This window comes from Pygoscelis adeliae, unplaced genomic scaffold, assembly GCF_000699105.1.
Source record: "Pygoscelis adeliae isolate BGI_AS28 unplaced genomic scaffold, ASM69910v1 Scaffold26, whole genome shotgun sequence".
Classification (NCBI taxonomy): Eukaryota; Metazoa; Chordata; class Aves; order Sphenisciformes; family Spheniscidae; genus Pygoscelis; species Pygoscelis adeliae.
In genome coordinates, this window is record NW_008825104.1 from 5,162,930 (window position 1) to 5,184,016 (window position 21,087).

General features: G+C 37.6%; 1 protein-coding gene across 1 annotated transcript in view; it reads right to left on the reverse strand.

The window, feature by feature from the left end:
• The window catches only part of ARSB (arylsulfatase B), a 75,118-nt gene that overhangs the window by 27,927 nt on the left and 26,104 nt on the right, over positions 1-21,087 (reverse strand). Inside the window, exon 6 of the mRNA XM_009327319.1 lies at positions 5,349-5,592. Coding sequence (XP_009325594.1) covers positions 5,349-5,592 — 244 coding nt within the window. The remainder of the gene's footprint in view (positions 1-5,348; positions 5,593-21,087) is intronic.

Genomic DNA, 21,087 nt, shown 5'->3' on the forward strand with positions numbered 1-21,087 from the left:
CTTTTTCTTTTGTCTGGTTATTACTCTACCATGTCTATTTAATTAAGCAGTTAAAAGGTATTGTTTTCTAAAAAAGTCCTCTTTCTAAGAACATCTTGATGAAAACATACGGACTAACTTCAGAGTTGGTATGAGAATCAGCTAGTTTATGCTGAGAACATCGCTCTATCTTCTGCTTTGCAAATTTTTTAATACATACAGGAAGATCTATTACTCCTTAGTGAACGTGAACAAACATCTACATGTGATCTTTCACTTCTGTTGTTGTTGTTAAATAGGCAGAAGGTGTCCTTGGGAAGGAATCCAAGGTTTTTCAGGGTAAATATGTTTATCTTGCACAAAAACATCCTCAGTGTCACTCAGCAAAATCTGAGCCTTTATAACCTTGCCATATATTGTATTTCTCTGGGTCATATCTGTACATGCTTCCTAAAATAATTACATTTCAGATATGCTGGAAATAAACATTACTCTCAGTTTCACATTGCTCTTTCTTCAGCAATTTCTCTTTCATTAATTTGTACCACAACAACGAAAATTTTTTTCAAACTGGTGTTTAATTCCTAAAATGAACGTAACCATTTGGCACACAAGAATTCAAGTTGATCTTGCTTCATTTACTTCATTTTGGTCAATTCTGATATTTCCAGCATTACAAAAATATGAAACTGAAACTTGCCCTGCAAAATGTATGAATAAAACTTGAAAACCTATGCTTGCTAACAAGCTTTGAAGAAATACTAGCATTTTGACTGCATTTTATCATGAACCTCTCAGTGCCTATCATACTGGTTCATGTGCTCTACCATTTGGGTTTCCATTTTCCTGCTAATGCAAAATAAAATCTTTTTTCTGAGCACAGACATATTAGATATTCAGTACGGAAAACCAAAATATATCAAAACAATGTATCAACCAGGGCAAATTTCTACGTAAGTAAAATTATTTTGCCTTGTGTCTCTATTTCAATAGAGTAGCAAGCATCTGGAGAACAGATGTTTCTTAGAAATGCAAGTGCCTTTTGAGATATTTGTTTGGAAACATTCAGTACAGTTTAGATTCCTTGACTAGTTGCCTTTTAGTGTTGTTTTCCATTATTTTTTCTTGGTATCTCAGTTACTATTTTTGTAAAATATATTAGTGATATTATCCTGTATTTTTAGATATAATTTCTAATACGTATATGGTTTTAGATGTTCTAGCTATATTGTAGTGTTACCCATGGTAATCTAAGGTATTACAAAAGTGCAATCTACTATGATTTACGTAGAAGGTTTATGCCTGAGTTGAAATGGTCTGATGGATATCCAAAAATGGCTTGCTACAGTGATACTATCCCAAGTATAACCTCTGTGCATGGTCACCAACCTAAGGAGAACACAGAAGATGTCAGAAGGACTTCATAGCTGGCGGCCCCAGAGCTCTGCACCATTGCAACAGATCCTGGGCCTAACATCTGGCCACAAGCATCATGGTGCTCGGCTGCCAGATGGATGGCTTGAAAACCCCTTGCCCTGGTGCCTGGCTGCTGGGCAGACTTCTTTGACACACACCTTTTGGTGAGTGAGAGTGTCAGATTGTGAGAGCATGAGTAAAACCTGCTTTATTTCCGTTTCTATTTTAAATAAAATCACATTCCTCTTCTATTAGGTCTCTCATTGATACAGTGTTGCAACAGTATTTTCTACACTACTAGGTCAGCAAATCAATTCGGGAAAAGCAGACAATCTTTTGGGTTTAAATTCCCTGTCAAAGAGCTTTTAAGTGGCATGCAAATTTTTACCTAAGAAAAGAAGTTCAAACAATGAGAACAAGAACATGTATTTCCTCAGTTTCATGCATTGTGTGAAAGAAATGTGAAGTATAGCTAGCTAAAAAGAATGCAAAAGAAGGTATTTTTGTCCACAAGAAGCATGTGCTCCTGGAACTTTATCTTTTCATGCCATTTGCTCCAAACCATTAAATTTCTTCCGGTTCTTCAAGTCAAAATTAAGTAAAGGAGGCATGAAACAAACAGTTGTATACATGTGTGGTTTCCAGCACTTCTATTTACTAAAAGAACTTAGTATTAGTCATCATGTTAATGCAATTCCTCATTTGGACTACCAATCATCTTAAAATCATTACAGAAAGTTCATTTTGGTCTAGGATTTCAGAATTTATATTTAGGTTTTCAAAATTTATATCTAATTTCTATATTATTTATATCATGATCTATATTAAAATTTATATATTTATATGCAGTTATTTTCAGAATTATATTATTTCTATTTATTATATGAGTATCATATTAAGAACACATGCTTTGAAAACTGACGATTTTTAGACAGAGATCAGACAGATACTGGAATGGATCCAATATATTTGTGACTTCTGAGAGTATCTGCATTGTCTCATGTATTCTTTTGAATATCTAAATCAAGGTTCCAAATTTATAACCTTTTAACCTGATTACACACATATGAAACAGTAGACTTAGGATTAAATCCACCAAAAAAACCCCCCAAACCCACAAGAACCATATGTAGCTACTTCTATTAAACTGGGCTGAAAACAATACAGATGTAACACAGTGATTGGCTATTAATTTACTTTTTTCAAATGAGGTAGAATCTTAGCAAAATTTAATTTCACTCATTATGAGCAACATATTTGAACTTTCCATCAGATGTCACCAAAAGGGCATTGTGCCTTCATTGTTTGCTATCCAATATTCAAGTGACCTTTTGAGTTATGATCATGAAATTTAATATACTCATTTCTCCTCATTACATGGGAAAATCATGTGAAATTTGACATTTTGGCTGCAAGGTCAGCCAAAGAGCAGCCTAACAGTTCACAAAACCTGACTTTTTTTCCCCTCTGGACAGATGCCCTCCAGTTGGCACTACCGCAAATATTGGAGGTCACCTAGTCCGTAGCAGTGCCAGTAAACATTGCACTCAGTTCCTCCACAAAGAGGTAAGATTCAAGTGCCAGGAGTATGCAGGGGATGCACAGCTGTACCTATCCTTCCCAAAAAAACCTGATCTGAGAAAATCAGTCCATGACAAAGAATACCTGGTTGAAACTGAACCTGTTTTAGGCAGGAATTCTGCTGGTAGCTGGAAGAAAAGTCTATGGTTTAGGAGTACCCCAGGATCTTGCTGATGCTAAATTTTCCCACAGTAACACCAGCATGTAAAACATTTTACTGTCTCTGGCTGGACAGGAGTCTCCATTCCCTCCTGGTAGTTAATGGTCCCTGGCCTCAATTATACACTCCTTATCTTCTTCCACTTGGAAGAGATCCATACAGTACACCTGGGCACAAGGCCATGAGCTCTCTGCAAACTCCAGCTACTACAGAAAACTACCCCATGGCTCCTCAGAAACAGAGGCAGCACTAAAGAAGGAAATCAAGCTTAGCAGTTTCAAAACAGGTAATCCTACTAAAGGTACAAACAAAACAATTCTGAACTCAAGATATGGGTTTTTTTGGGGGGGTTGGGTTTGTTTTTTTGTTTTGGGATGGGTTTTTTTTTTACTTCAAGGTCTATATAGGGCTAACCAGGGATGGGTAGATGGGTTCAACTCTGCCTGCTCTAACTTTCCATTTCTCATCTCAGTCCCTAACCCAAACACTCGCTGCTCATGCCTGTTTAGGAGCTAACTCCTTTAATTCACAGTCTAGGATGCTAAGGCACACAAAAACCAGTGTTTATTGTAACGCACTATGTAGAAAATTGCAGAAAATAGCTACATTTCTCCTGCAAGCTGGGGTGGGAACCCTGAGAAGGGGACACAAGGTTATAACATACATAATATAACATTGTCTGACTGCTATAAAAAGAGAACAAAGACTATAAAAAGAAAAAAAACACTAATTCTCAGATGAGCAGCATGTAGGAAATAAAATTGCTTTTATTCTGCTTTAGCAGTGTTAAACTTTCTGTCCTAAGTGATTCTTACGTGAATTAAACTTGTATTCAAAGGCAAACTAAAATAAATATAAATTCTAAGAACAAAGACAATAGGATTTAGCCCCATCAACGAATACGTTATATGCAGCACAGAAGAGGGAGAAACAAAGGAATTTAAACCAATGTCGGTCACCATGCAATTTTTGCAAAACTAAGGGTTGATCACAGAAGTTTAAAATTCTGCAGGAACTCAGGTTTTAAGGACTTTATAATCCATTTTAGTAGAATAAAAGAACATTAGAATTAAAAAAAAGCTTTGAAAGATGGACTGATTGAATATGTCTTGACTGAAGATATCATAAAGGGGCAACACCAGAGTTTCCTTTGATAGTTTGCTCTAGTGAAAATATCACCTTTACCAGTTAATGCCTATTTCATTTATTCTTTTACATTCTATTCTACTTACTCTGCTGAGCCCAATGCACCAGAAATAAGCACATACTCAGATGTGCCCAGAGCCCCCTTGATCCAGCATTTGTGATGCCATTTTTATTATTGTTTTCCAGAGGAAAAATGTATGAGATTTAACTCATTTTTCTTTTAATGTACAGAAGAATCTCCATTATCTTAACTGATGGGGTTTGGGATATTCCAGTTAATCCAGACAGCATGAGAGGTGCACAGAGTCAGAGAGAGCCCAGTAAAAGTCATTAGCTTGGTCTCAGTGCCAACCCAACTGGAGCTAAGCTGCCTCTTTTTTCCAGCCATTTAAGCACGCGTGCACTGCACTCCTGAGTGCTCCGGCTTGCTTAAATCAAGCACAACATCATGACCTCTCAGGAACAAAGTCAGGTCTACTTTTGTACTCAGCCTCACAGGCCTCACCTCAGAAAAGCCACTGGACAGCATGATACGGACCTATTCGAATGGTTACACTTGGAGCCAGCCTGACAGGTCCTGTACTGAGCTAACAAACCATCAAAGTGGAATGCATGCTCAGTGAGTTTAATGTCTGTGTAGATTTCCCGCATGTTCAATTCCAGATGGGTACTGCAGAGACACCCAACACTCTACGCTCTGTAGAGAGCCGGGCTGGGTCCGTAAAATATACTCCATATACTCCATGCTGTGCAAAATCAGTTAATGTACTTCTGGATCACAGAGCGTTCTTGAAAAAGTATTCCATGTTTGTGCATCACTGTGACCACACTGATAAATTCAACATACCAAGCTAAAGCTGTATGAAGGTTTTGCATCTGTGACCAGGATTAATTTGCAACCTGGATAATTCTCTCATGGATAGCGAAGTTAACTGCACTTATACCTTCCCTTTATTTAGGGAAAGGAACACGTAATATTCCCCCGCCCATTCCAGCTCTGTTCTCTGGGCTGATTAAATTCTTCTCATACCAGAATGCTGACTCAGTGATTTGACATGCAAGTTACCTGATAGCTTTCCAAACATCAAAGCCATCCAAAGGCTTAGTACCATTGGTATGTCCTCCAGCAAGGTGCACCAGTGTTGGCAGCCAGTCAGAGATATGGATGAGTTCATGACTTTCTACACCTTTTTGTTTCAGTAAAGGACTTGCAACAAAGCCTACTCCTCTCACTCCTCCTTCCCAGAGGGTCCATTTTCTTCCTCTCAGCGGCCAGTTATTCCCACCTGCCAAAGTCTGTCCTCCATTATCTGGAAAACGAGTAATTAAAAGGAATTATTGGTAAGAAAGAAACAGAACAATCCTCCCCCCAACATTTATTTGTCCATTTGAAAAAATATTTTCACAATACAGGCATGTCATGCAAGTACTTGCATAGTGCTGTTAAGTGTTCATACAATATGCTGCATGTTCAGAGGATGTCACAAACATAAGTAAATTCTTGCCAGAGTCTTACAAATTACTACAATGAAAAGTTATTGCTAGGCAGAAATGATACCATATGACAAGCCAATGGTTTAGAAAGACTTTGTTAAGAGCAACCTCTGACGTTGATTCTAAATATCATTAGACATCCAGAAAGCTTCCAGAATCAAAGACATTAAAAATTTAGTTCCAACTACTTTACAGATCACAGGAAGAGTTTCTATCAATGCCATCATTAGTACTCAGAATACACTGTTTTCCAAAGCGGTAAGTTATACTTAAAATGGAAAACTGTTATTCCACTGTCAGGACAATACCTATTCTCCTAGTTTAGAACCGTTTTTTTCCTAGATTTTTAGGCAGCCACATTGATTTGTAATGTCACACAAAACAGACAGTTTCTCAGGCAGAAGAAGAAAGCCCTAACAAAATTAGTTGAAACTAGTTAAAATAGTTTAAGAGATTCGGAAATACACTGAGTTTATTGTGTTTGGTGAGAACAACATGTAAGATGGTTACAGAAAAACTTGACCTGTGACTACAGTAACTCCGAAATATCTACATGAATTAGATATAGCTCACATAGCTCTTTTTTAACTCTCTCTGACCAAGCTTCCAAACTTAGAATAAAATCCAGATTCCTGAAGTTAACAGAACAAATGATTCTTTGAAGTTACTTTTAGTACTCCTCTACAGTTGTTCTTGTTCAAACCTATTGTAATCATCTCGGAAGAGTCATTGATGGCAATTCCTTTAAGCATAATTTTTCTGTATTTTAATGAGGTTAAAATTATTTCAAAGAGTAGTTGTTGAACTGACATTCAGTGTAATTTGACATGTTTATATTGTATTTTCTCATTAAAAAAACAGGAATTTGAGGGAAGAAACAAGAAGTACATGTCCAACACCTTACAGAAGAATTTTACTGTAACGACAACACAACAAAATGATCTCCCTTCTGTTTCATTAATTAGGGATCAATGTAAACCCACACTATGAACATCTTTCTACAGCACACAGAAAACCCTTTTTGTTCTACTAAGGAGTAAACTAGTGCATGTCTCTGTGAAGACTTAAAAGGTGGAAGCCTAAGCTAAATGAAGCACAAGGAAAAAATAGCATGGTTTGACAAGTGTGGAGTGTTCTGTGGCCCAACTAGCTTCCAGTAGGGCTGCTTGTGTGTCCAGCACTCTTGGGTTAAAAATAAATAAATTAAAAGCTTTATTGTCTTCAATATGAAATGCAGACAACCAAATACTAGCTACCAGTATTTCTCACACAACAATGCTGAGCACTGAGATCTGAGAATTTCAGCAGTTGCCGGTTACCAAAAAAAAAAAAAAAAAAAAAAAAAATCAGTTTCAACAATTCCTTCTACTCTTAGTGCAAACAGGAATTCCTGTCAGCGATACTCAAGGGACACAGCTTTCAGTAGCTTTTAACCTTCAGTGGCCTTAGAATAAAACTACACTATATTAGAGCACAGTTTGGACATACAGTGGAATCAAATCTTAAGTATGTTAAATCTTCATATCACAAGCTACTTATTGTCCATATCAGTTTAATACTAGCACATGAGGGTCTTTTTTTTGTCCTGAATATCAGCAACAAAGTAGCAAGGAAATTATAGAAGTAGACTGTCTTTTTGAAGAATAGAGAGAGAAGGGTGCATTTCCTGGGTTACAGTCAAATCTTTATTATACTTATTTTTTTCTTTACTTTCTGTAGTTGAGTTGAAGACATTCACGTTGTGCCAGTTTCATTATACACTTAATTCCCTGAGACAAGGAGTCTATCTAACACATATCCTGTAAAAACTCGTGTGTGATATCAGCATTCAGACATAGTACACTAAGTTAAAAAAAGGGAAAAAAAATATTTCTTTTTTTGATAGTTTATCTGGTATGTAAATGAAAAAACCCGACATAAGAAACAAGCTTCATCCCACTCATTTTGACTTCTCATTTTCACATGGCTATAACATTACTATTTTCTTCTTCAGGAATTCACATTCAAGAGACCCTTTCTGCTTCATTTCTTGACTGAGTTATCAAGAAAGTGTTGTAGAATCGAAAAGGATGGTTTCTGGTTTGATCACTGAAGTTTGTTTCCTTTCTAGGTAGGCAGAACGGAGCTAACTCCTCATGCTCTTTTAGCAAAGTATCTGGAATATGGAACAAACTCCAAAATCCATATAGAAACTCCCGGTAGTTTAAAACACACACTTAATATCCACTTAGGTAAGAGACAAATAGGATCATTGTTGCTTCATGTTCTACACTGGCTTCATATCCAATTCTAAATCCGCTTCAAAACAATATTTCCTGAATGATTTATCATCCATTTTTGCAACTGTTTCTCTTCATGACTCATCCTAATACCTAATCTCAGCAGACAGTGTCCAGAGCAAAGCTTTTGGAATCAAGGTACCTACAACTAGGGACCCTGATTTATAACACTTATTAGTAAAGCTTCAGCCTTGCTACTTCAGCTGAAAACACAAGCCTCCCCCAAGCATGATACTTCAATTATCTCTTTCCTGGAGACAAACCTCAAATATGATTTTCATTAAAAATAATAGTGAAAGAGTCTGGAAAATGTAGTGAGCATATTTTTCCTATCTGTAAGAATCATTTTTGTAATTACATCTATATAATTTAGACTTCAGTAGTACCCACAACATACTATGTGCATTAGAAAAATCATAAAACAAACTAGCTCTTGTCCCTAAAGAAAGGATGAAAGGGGAGAGAATAAGGCTATAGTTAGAAATTATGGTACTTGGCATAAACGTTACCTAGCTAATTTATTCAGTTTTGTTTGTTTTCTTAAATGGAAGCATCATACATTTTAAAAGAGCTTTTTAGTTTGCTTGGTTTGGCTTGCTTTGATAGGTGTTTAACTACCTTTATTTTCTCACAGTATTTTTATCACTTCCATCATTCTGTGTTATTTTAAGGAGGGGGGTACCGAGATGCTTTTTTTCCATTCTGACAGAATTTTCTTCTACAAGCTGAAATTTGTGACAATGAAAGAGAACATTGGGGAGCGACATTCTTGCTGATAAAAGAATGGGCTAAAACAGAGTTCACAGCAGGCATTACCACCACCAATGAAAAAGGCACAGAAGACATATGCAGGGTAAATGGCAAAATGACAGAATAAAGGAGAGAAACAGAAGCACCCTGGCTACCTTAAAAGGTGGTTTCAATCAAAGTTGTGCACCCTTGTATTAACATCAGCCTTGTTGACTATGGAGAAATCTGTATAATGTAGCAATTGTATCATAAACACCAATGATATGCTGCATTGATTTGGGAAGAGGTGTCCTTCCTGCTATGGAAGACAAAGCGAAAATCTTAAAGAGCAAAGGAAGCACACTGACAGTTGTAAGCATTGGGGAGGGAGCCTGCAAAGTTCATATCTGAGGGACCCCTGTAGTCACAGACAGAACAGTTTCTTAAGAGCAATAAATATTTCCGAGGGGCAGGAATTGGTCAAAAGAGTCCCTAGGTACAAAAGCCAGGCTCATCTCATATTATCATTCTCTGCCAATTTATGACTCACATGAGTAGCATAATTCTCTTTTAATTTTGTGTTGTCCTTCAGTATCCAAGGAGTAGGAATCTGATAGGATCTGAGTGTATCTTAAAAAAACCAAAAAAGCCACACAATAATTTCATTTGAACTAACAAAATTAATAGGTCCAACCCCCCCAAAACCAAGGCCATGCTTCCAAACCCAAAACACCACCACGTTTTATGTTAGTTTCTCCATATGAATGTATCTGTGGGACATGCATCCTGATAAAATAGATTGATATAAAGCTCTCCAGATGAAATAACTTTTGTCTTCAACATAGTCATGCACAGTACCCTAACCCCTTGAATACTTTTTCAAGTACTGGCAAAGCCGATCCTCCGTAAATACCATGCATTGCTATAGCAAAAATAGAAGTTTGAAGTGAGAACTTCTGTCTTCTGTTTTGATTAAAATATCTGCAAAAAAATCAAATATTTTTCTAACTCTAGCAACTACCCAAATATGCCTTCAAGAAAAAAATCATTTCTTATAGGACTATTTCTACATTCTTTCACTCTCATACACCTAGCTACATCTAATCACTTTCTCACCCATCTTAAAGTCCATACAATGCTGTTCACATTAAGATACTTTAAATTTGATTTGAAACAACAAAAATCCATAGCACCTCCCTCCCAAAAGATTTTGGATGAAAATAGGACACATTTCCCACGCAGAAAATCAGAGAATATAACCTATTTTCAAAAAATCTTTGTACAACAGGTGACTGTCTTTCAAACTACTGTGGGTTTTTTGTTAAAGGTAATGAAGAGGAATTCAATTTAATAAAAACCTTTCAACACAAGCAAAATAAAAGCAAAGTAAAGCTTGTGCATCTTGAATATACCTTTAAGAATGAAGGCCAATGTTTTCTTCTCACAAACATCTGCTTTTGTAATTAATATTTATTGTCCTATACATGAGAAAGAGTTTAATTTGTTAAATCTGCAATTTGTAAACTGTCAAAAATGTTTTGCAGGAGTTCTTAAAGGAATCAATAAACAAAACTAAACAGAGAGGCCCTTCTGTTTCTCCCAAACACTTCTCTGAAGAGCTGCCAGCTGCCAAACATTTTGACTAGGGCAGTATATATATGCAGTGATGTGGGATGTATGTAACTAGTAAACAGTTTAATGACTAAAATCTCTTTGAAGAGCAATTGGACAATAAAAACCAGCAATAAAACAATTCTGAGAGCAAAAACTAATGAAGTATGTATGGCTTCAAGTCTTCAGGTGGACACACTTTTTTATTGAATTACCCTGGAACTGAAGCAACAGTCTGCTTCATACTATGAAGATAACCCACATCAGCAATAGATACTCACAACTATGGGAAAACCTTCATTTGGGATTTATACCTCATTAGACAATAGAAAACCAAAAAAAAGGCAAAAGTGTTGACTTAAGAATGAACCCTGACAAATGTCCTTCCCAGGATCATAAATATCTCTCGCCCATGTGCATTCCTTGCTAAGACAAGTCCACAGTGGTTACTGAACTCAGTAACCAATTATTTTGAATCGGTTACTGAACTCAGTAACCAATAGAATTAACTAATATTAATAGCATTAATAGATTTGTCAAAACTTCACATGTCAGAGTTCATGCCTCTGACAAATTCAGTCTAAATTGATCAACGGGCTTGAAAGTTATTGTTGGAGAAGAAATTAAATGGAAACAAGTCCTGTAATACTGTATAAGGCCAGTTTTCTAAGAAAGTAAGCTTAATCTTCCCCAGTTGTACGTGCAAAAATCATTATTGCCTATGTAGTGGAATGAAAAACTTACTTTAAAAGCTATAAAGAGACCTTTGTGTTTTATTTTTTGGATGGTGGGAAAAACACTATAAGAAGAGTTTCCAAAAAACCCTTAAGTATAGTACGACCAACATGCTAACTTTCTTCACCATGCGGACAAGTGGCCCAAGTGACTTCCTTTCTGCTACTTCTACTACCTGCACACACTATCTTAGCAGCTTCTGCTCATGATGTTGCCTCACAGTAATGCTCTAGAATAGAGGTGCTGTTTTCTCTGCAAACAGGCCAGAAACTGGACTTCACTTTAAAGATTTCCCTCACTGCTTTTTACCAGCTCTTACGTAGGACTTAAGTGGGTAAATTAAAAATTGTAAATAATACAGAAAATAATTTTGCATTTTTTTGTATATTATTCAAAAGCAACAGTGTGCCTTGTTGTATAGCTACTTATTTTCTTCTAATAGACTAGATCTTGTTTCAATTATACTATAGCAAAGTAACTTTTTTTTTTAAACAGAGCATCCTTTTTTTGTCTCTCTTGTGACCACTCAGGTTGCTGCATTCTTCTTATGACCACAACTGAGCTACACCCCATGGTCCCATTGACATCCCTGGCAAATTGTTCTAGACAAGCTTCTCGGAGAGGGCTTCCTGGAATTTCTCCACAGATTCATCCAGGACTGTATCTGGTGCTGTTATTAAACAGTTTTAACTCCAGTATTTCTTTTCAGTCTTTGTATTTTCTTAGTCCAAATAAGGAGCTACCCATAAGTCTCCTCAAAAAAAAAAAAAAAAATCACTCTTGCTAACTACATTTAGTGTGCAAATTGTTTTAGACAGTGAGAATATGGCATAAAAATATGCAGGGTTTACATAAACTGTCCTTAACTTCTATTTATTCTATTTATTCTTCCATTCTCATTCTCCAGAGAGTTTGTGATACGTATTATACAACCTCAGTTACAATGGCAGAACTGTAATCCTAAGTATGTGTCCTAGTAATCCTAATTATCATGGTAAGTTTAACAATTGGTTTTGGCATCTGTAGAACAAAAAGTGATCCAAGAATATGGACAATATTTACAACAATAATTCTGGAAAATACAGCAGTAATTAATTATTTCCTATAAGAAAAATAACAGTCTTAACAAAAAATTAAAAAAACCTTTTTCAGCACAACAATCCAATAGGATAAGTATTTCTGGACTATTTTGTGTTGTATGTCTCACTGCACAACAAATTCTGCATAAATAAATTTTAGCAATAAGTAACAAAAGACTAAAACTGTTTGATATTACACAAAAAATGAACATGCAAAATATTTTATGATAATGAGGTTAATAAATTTAAATACGTAACTTCTCTTGGATACCTAGGTTCATTTTTAAAAATAGCCATCCAAAAGTTTAATAGATCTGTATGTATATAACTCATATATCCACAGAGCAAGAAATAACCAACCAACATTAAAAGAAGTACACAATTAGGAATCAGTCGAAAAAAAAAAGAGAGAAAAATCAAGTGCTGTGTGCCAAGAAAGTCTTTGACTATGCAACCACTTTTTTATCCTATTCAGAAGACAGCACAAAGAAAGCATTTGCAGCAATACATCTGCAAGGGCAAAGTAAGAAGAAAACTTAACTTTAAGCATATAGGAGCATATAAATACAACTAGGTATCACAACTCAATTCACTAATCATTTATCATGCACTGGTGCTTAATAACTTTTACCAACCATTAGAGTCTGTGAAGATCTAGCCTGGCTACAAACACCTAGATCTCCTTTTTTCCTGAAAACAGTTACAAAATACTTGCCAAATACTCTTACTGTTTCTACAATACTTTTCAAATCCAAAATTGGCATGCCCCAGCTTTTTTTTCTGTTTTCCACCTGTGCTTAAGCTCCTGCTTTTTTGAATTGATGAATTTTTCTGAAGCTGCAAGAGAAAGCTCCCATACCCTGTAATTTCTCCTCATGGGCCCCTGCAGTAAGCTGATCTAGCGCACATCTGTCTGATACATAAACCATGCCAAGCTCTGTTTGAAAGGCTTGTCTAAAGCCACATGGTATTTTAAAAGTGAGTACAGACCAGAAAAAACAACAACTCTGTTTCATTTTATAATGCAGATTCGGGCATTTCAATACATCATCAAATTAAAGCACCTTCAAAATAATGAGAAAAAGGAACCTTTTAAGCTCCTGCCACTCCTGAAAGTAAAGGCTGCCAACATACTAAAGCCATCAACTGCATGTAATCTAGCATGAAACATGTGCACAAAATGTTTGATGGGGAAATATGGTCAATCATAATTCCTGGTACTTCTTCCAGTTTCCTGCTTCTGATTAATAGATTAATTCCTTTGTGAAGATGAGAGTGGAAGTAAGGTGGTTTCTCATTGCTAAAAGGAACAACAGAGTCCCTCCCATATGCTCCCTCTTAACTTTCCCTTTAAAATAAATAAGTGTTGTAAATGTAGCTCAGAAAAATGTTTAGTTTCCAAGTGCATCCCCACCCTCTCCCTACCAAACAGGAGAGATATGTCCACGTGGTAGACAGATACTCAATAAAAGGAGGACTGGATAGGACTGACAAATGATCGCAAGTATGCTGGGAAGCACAGAATTTCAAGCATTACATTTTCTAACTGCAGAGACTGTCCAATAGCTGGCAACATCTAGGTGCTTTTATTCGGTAAAAGCATTCGGAAGTTTATTTTGAATACATTTGGGTTTCTTCCTCTGCTTCTGGAAGCAGCATGACTCTCTTAGAACAAACCTAGTGTTGTTATCCAAACAATGTTATGGATCTAATTAGACGGCATATTTATAGCAGCTTTTGGAGGAAAAAAAGCAGGAAGTCAGGCCACTGTTACTGTGCTTACAGACACCCTGTATAAGCAGCGATCAGCCAAAACTAACGCATCCATACTTCCAGATGTATGGAAAATACCTGACCTCAGGCCTGCTGGTTTTGTACTTTAGGCTGCAGCTGTAAGGTAAGAAAAGAGGATGCAATTCCAGCACGTGAGGACAGGAGCCAGCAGAAAACTGGTTTTACATCTATTGCTGATCAGAGTCATGTACAAGAAAAGATGTCTCTGACTTCAGATGCAGCAGAAGCGTTAAGGTGTGCATGGCCTGCAGGGAAGGCTGCCAGCCTTAGGGGGACCATTATTTCACCTTTCTCCAGTTTCATCTTTTGAGGGGAAGAAATAACTACTTTGACCCAACACCATTTTTTTTCCTTTAAAAAGAAAAAAACAAAAAAAAACCCAAAAAAACCCCAACACTTCCAGGGATATGAAGCTGCCAAAACGTAGAATTACATGCACACAGCAGAGACAAATGATCTAATATACAGGCATTAAAGCCTCAGGGTTGTGCCTAGAACCCACATTTTCCATCCTAATATACTGTACCCCCTCTTGCTTGGTGTTTACTTGAGGGGGGACTGCTCCGATTGCCTTCTGTCACTTCTCTGGCACACAATAAATAGAGCAATCTGGAGCTAATTTAAGTGGTTTAGCACATCAGGATACAGCTGGGAAAGGTTTTGGGAGAAAAGCTGGGGAGGAAGAAGAGGGCTGTGCATGGTCCAGCTGGGCCTGCGCACAGGAAGGTGGTGCAGATGGGCACCTTCCAAAACACTGCCTGCAGCCAGGGAAAACTGCCCTGTCTCAAAATGCTCCAACCAGCCCAGGAACAGCAGAAACCTCAACACAGGGAATTAAGAAGCTCGTTCCTAACAGCAGGAGCAGCAGGGCCACCACTCAGTGTCAGGAACATTTCAGCTGATACTTGCTCATCCAGCAGTAGCCCAACTCCTCCTGTGTGTCTACGACTTTTATATTTCATACGCTATGAGCCAGATGTCTTTTTTTCTTCTTCTTAAGATTAAGTGTAGGCACATGCATTGGCTTTACACACTGCAAACTATGACTTGATTCCTGCAATTGGACAGATCTACATCTGTTTTTCACATCACTTTTGTTTGCGAGAAGTGACTCGAGTTTTTAATCACTTGGGGCCCTAGCTATACCCAGAATATATTAGCTCAATTCACTAGCAGAAAGAAACACACGTCTGCTGGCATAGAGATGTAAAAATGAAACAAAACTCTTTAGTTATTACTTACTACACCAGACATTTGAAAAAAGGGCAGCATGCACCTTAGTAAGAAGTATCTGTCCCCAAGCTAACTCTCACACGAAGCACACAAACCACAAAACCTGAAATTCCATCTGACAATTCTCTAAACCAAATACATCAATAAAAGAGTAAAGAAAATAATACTCTCTATAACATGAGTCAAACTTTTGCGGGAGTGGGGGGAAAGGTTAACTACTTTGTGATCTATTGCAACTATTCCGTCTCCTGTAGGCTGTTTCATTCTCCTAGGGATGACAATGAAATGAAACACATAAGTTTATTCAGCATGCATGGACAAGGCAGAAAATGCATCAGTCTTGTACAGGTACATTCAGCAATGTCCAAGCCTCTCCCAACAGCTACCTCAGCTTTTGCTAAATGCAATCAAGCTTACAGGGGAGGAAAGGGATTATTTGATAAGGTAACATGGTGACAGAGAAACACAGGTAATGAAGAGAAATGGATATTTATATAAATAATTTTCTTTCCCTTTAATGATCTAGGCAGCATTTTTAACCAGTTTTCATAAATCTGTTTTTCAGCAATGGATTATGTTTTCAGAATGGGAAAATGGCAGAGAACATACTTGCTGAATGAATATTTCAGAGTCATTTTTTTACTTGTTATTTATTTCTTTAACATCTTTGCTGGGTGACAGGTAATAAGGGCTGAATAACACATTGCTGAATCTAAGAAAAAAGGATGTTAAGCTGGCTAAAACTGAACCTATTTTGTCCAAATAAACAGAAAAAACCCTAGTGTTTACAGTGTGCCTAATATTCCTCTCCTCCTCCTTAATTTTGTCACATCAATGCTACATTCAAGTGAGTGACACGAAGGAGCACTTAAACTCAAAATTTTTAATTTAATAACGATTTATTCCAGCTTTGTGATTTTTTTTCCCCCAGCTACATGCCAAAACATGCCCTCTTCTAATTGCTCCCACGTTGGAATCTCTGCAATACGTCTGCAAGACACCATGGTAGTTCAGTAAGGTCACCAGCAATTTCCTCTTGGCAAGATCCAGCCTTTCTCCAACATCATCATCCTTGAACTTTCTGCCACTTTCAATCATATTTCCTGAATCCTGAAGTTGTGAAATCTCTCCTCTTGCCAACTATCTAGCTTTACAGACCACATTCAGTCCTCAAATATATACATATAACTCAGCGATTTCAAAGGGGAGCTGTTCATATGCACAACGGAAACAACTGTAGACTTCAAAGGAATAGTCAAATTGCATATTTTGCTCTTGGTGGACATTTTGGTTTTGATGTCTTTGTGCCTAATGATCGTTCCTTAGAAAGTTTATCCTGGAAACTCTATCCTTTACAGGTTAACTGGTTTATTGCTCCATTCCTGGTACTGGGAAGGAAGCAGAAAAATCCATAATGCACTAACAGACTCCTCTGCTCAAAGACAGTATTTCAGTATAAACAGAGCTTTAGCCCTGGATGGCCGAGTGTTTCCCAGTACACGCATACTTCAGAAATAAGTTAATCCTTTCATTTTCAGAAGACGTCTTGCCTTCTTTTCTCTGCAAATTCCTTATCTAATGTAGTGATATTAAAGCCATAAAGCGCATCCACTTTATGGTTCAACCTGTGCTTGCAAAAGGAGTCTGTCCACTATTGCTTGTCATTCCTGATGCCACTAACAGTCAGAATTTATCATCTCTTTCATATTATTGACCAAACCACTCACATGATACTTCCTCAACCTGCTCAGTCCAAACTTGCATTAGCAAAGATCTACTGTTTTAGTCAAATGGGCAGGATCACTGTAAACAAAGGTGAGACAAGAGGGGATGGTGGCATCCTGTGTGGTGACCTCCGCCAATCTCCACAATTACAGTTGCAGTTATCTTCCTCATAAGGACTTCGGCTCTCCTGAGTAACCACCACCTGACCCATATATGCGAGTCCAGAAGTCCCATCCTCCCCCTACTCCCACTTTAGCAAAGGACTTACTAATTCCTTCAAGTCTCTCTTGGGATTACGGAATAAGTGACCTTGATAATAAATTAGTCAAGGTCTTCAGGTCCATGTTTTCCCAAAGCCTCTCTCCTCATTTGCCTTAGGCTGCAGCAAGATGTGCTCTTTTGGCTCTGACTAAACTAATTTAAAGAGTTAAGCTAATTAAAAGCTCTCAGATCGCACAAGAGGTCAACAGTCCCTAAAAAAGGCTGGTATAATTGCATGTGTGCTTACTCTTAACACAGCTCCATCAAAATTATCTGGATTAATAAGCCGAAGCCACTGTAACTATTAAAAATGTTCAAGGTACCCGAGGTCACTTGGAGAGAATCACAGGAAGCCACATGCAGTCCCTGAACACAGCTGAGAGACCTCAGGGGCAATTGCCTGTGAAGGGAGGCACCTGTGGGCAGAAAAAGCCCTGAACCTTAGTCCCACTCATCACCATCACTGTCTACACAGCTATTCTTCCTCCTGAGGCATGTATTTTTCTTTTTAATTTTTTTGCATTTGCATTCTTTCTGCTACCTTTGACTTTCTAATGAACTGTAACTGTTGGCCAGCAGCAGTTTATATCTCCTAGTCAGTGTGAATCATTTGTGGTCAGTAAAATGTAATTATTAAACTGTTTTAAACAAAGGCTTTGTTTTTTTAATCCATTGAAATCACTGGAATACAGCTTGATGGCAGTGCAGTGTGTGATACATTCAAGTAGGCAGATATGAATGCATATAATTTGCAGTCACAACTGCAACTATGTACAACTTTCATGAGAAAAGTAATGGAGGCCACTTTTTTTTTTTTTTATCTCCATGAGAACAGTAACAGAATACTACTGAAAAAATTCGGACTTGACAGAAAAGCATACATAGGACGTCATTCGTAAAATCCACTTGTTACAAATGCTTATTTGATTGGAAAATGTGTTACAATGCTGCAGTGCAAACAGAAAGCAGACTTAGAGAGATGTCACTATTAAAACTGTCATTAAATTTTGCGTATCAGGCATCAGCTTATTCTAACTATTTCATTGTTAATTTGATAAAATACCTTCTTGCAAGATATCAGAAGCAGTGAAGTGCTCCAATACGTGCAGTTCTCTGCAGTGATCAGTAATAATCTTTTGCATAGCCTAAGCATGTAGATCATACATAATACAAGAAGTTAATAATGAAAAACATGCACTACAGTTGCTGCATTATTTGTTTTTATATGTATTTGGTTAAAGCCATTTACTCTAAAACATAAGGGAAATTACTGCTGCAGATTTCTGGTTCTTTCCAACCAAGTTCAAGCAACTCTGTAATCTTAATACAGAATTCAGGGTCAGCTCACTTCAACATACACAAAGCTCTGGCTATCTTTTAACTTGAGAAAATGCAATTAGAGGTCAAACCTAAGAGCAGGCACAGGCAGCATTCCACACAGCAGCAGTGCTCAAAGTTCAGATAAAAGGTGGGGGTGTTTCTTCCTGCTTAAAGAGAAATGTAAAGATAGATGCTGTATAAGTAAGAGACATATTCCAGTCATAGGAGGCACATGAAGGTGTCCAGAGACGCAGAGATTTGCAAAGGGCATAAAGACAATTAGTAGGAACGTATAGAGAAAGCAGAGGAAAGATTCAGATTTACCTGTAAGGAACTGAAAAATACAAACAAGGATCCTTACAAAAGGAGGGGAAATTAGCTTATTAGTTCCAGCATTAGTACGAAGAGCCAAAAAACCTGCAACGGACACTGCAGTATGAGCTCTCCAAGCCAGTTTCACATCAGACATTTACATGATCTGATACAGTCACCCATGGCCAATCACCCATGGCCAAATCTGCATCCACGATGATACAAAACTTTCCTTCCACTTTTGAAGTTAACCAATTTTTAACTGGTACAATATCTTACTATAAATCAATTGTAATTTGGAATAACTAACATGCATTTATGGATTTTAGTGTTTCTTTGGGTTTTTTAAACTCAAAAATCTGTAACATGTATGGCTTCCTTGGCATTCAGCACATCTATATTCTGGCACCCTAAGTAAATTCTGCTGGTTTTACTCTCCCATGAATTAAGGCAGAGAGGGAAAAATCTTACTTCTTTAACACATGCTAAAGTGAAATTGTCCACAACTATAGATCTATTAAATTATATGCATGAGTAACATGGAATAATGAAAGTGAGAGAGAGAAAAGAATACGAAGGACAGTTGTGCGGAGATTTTATTTGGAAGTTCTCCATTTCTTCTGTAGAGTTTAGCCTTCACTCACATGTTTCTTTGGAGCATACTTTAATTCTGGAATATTCATAAATATATGAAACAGATGTACTAACCAGACCATACTTTATATGAACATATAGGTATAAAAAAAAATGAAAAAGCAGAGAAGGAAAACAGATCCAGAACATCACAGCAGGGATTCAAGAAATCTTTTTCAGATACTACTTATTTGACTAAGGCCATCTTACAACACCTGCAGCTTCTTCCAAATTCTTAACCCAGACCAGACAATATTGCATGTTTCTTTCCCAAGTGAATCAATCATAGATTTTTCCTATGTTTCTATATTGATTCATAGAAGCAAGGGCTGTCCATGATTGACAAAGTAAGTCTCTTGGAGAAGCAATATTTCTAAATAAATATGAAAGCTTTGTGTGAGACAGTTCTGTGTTGTTCCGAACAACATTAATCAGTTACAAAGGAAATCTAAAAATTTAGGTATATAAAATTTCAAACTTGTGTCTATTTGCATTTGTTTTATTGATTATTAAAGAAATACTGAAATACAAATTATAAAAAGCTAAGTATTTCCATATTGATCATTTTGTGTGATCTTCTATAATATAATGCACTGGTGGAGTTCACAGTCCTGAGGGACATGGGGCAGGCAAAGAGTAAAGTCAGGACCCTGAATTTTAGGAGAGCAAACTCCCAGCTGTTCCAGGAGTTAGTCAATGGGACTGCCTGGGAAACTGCCCTCAAGGACAAGGGAGCAGAAGAGAGCTGGCAGGTCTTTAAGGACGCTTTCCATAGAGCGTGAGAGCTCTCGATCCCCAGGTGGAAGAAATCAGGAAAGGAAGGCAAAAGTCTGGCATGGCTGAGTCGAGACCTGCTGGTCAAACTAAAAGGCAAGAAGGAAATGCACAGGCAGTGGAAGCAGGGACAAGTATCCTGGGAAGAGTACAGGGACGTTGCCTGGTTGGATGGGGTCAGGAAGGCCAAGGCACAGCTGGAGCTGAACTTCGCAAGGGACACAAAGAATAAGAAGAAGGGCTTCTACAGGTATGCCAGCCAGAAAAGGAAGGTCAAAGAAAGTGTACCCCCCTGATGAACATGACTGGCAAACTGGTAACAACAGACGAGGAGAAGGCTGAGGTACTCAATAACTTTTTTGCCTCGGTCTTCACTGGCAACCTTGCTTCCCACACCTCTTGAGTGGATGGACTGCAAGACAGGGATTGGGGAAGCAAAGTCACTCCCACTGTAAAAGAAGATTTGGTTTGAGACCTCCTGAGGAACTTGAACACAGATAAGTCTATGGGACCTGATGAGATGCATCCCAGAGTTCTGAGGGAATAGGCTGATGCAGTGGCCAAGCCACAATCCATGATATTTGAAAAGTCATTGCAGTCAGGTGAAGTCCCCAGTGACAGGAAAAAGGGAAATATTGCACCACCATTTTTAAATGGGGTAGAAAGGAGGACCCTGGGAACTACCAACCTGCCAGCCTCACCTCTATGCCTGGGAAGATCATGGAACAGATCCTCCCTAGAAGCCATGCTAAGGCATGTGGAGGACAGAGAAGTGATTTGAGACAGCCAGCATGACTTCACCAAGGGCAAGTCTTGCCTGATCAAC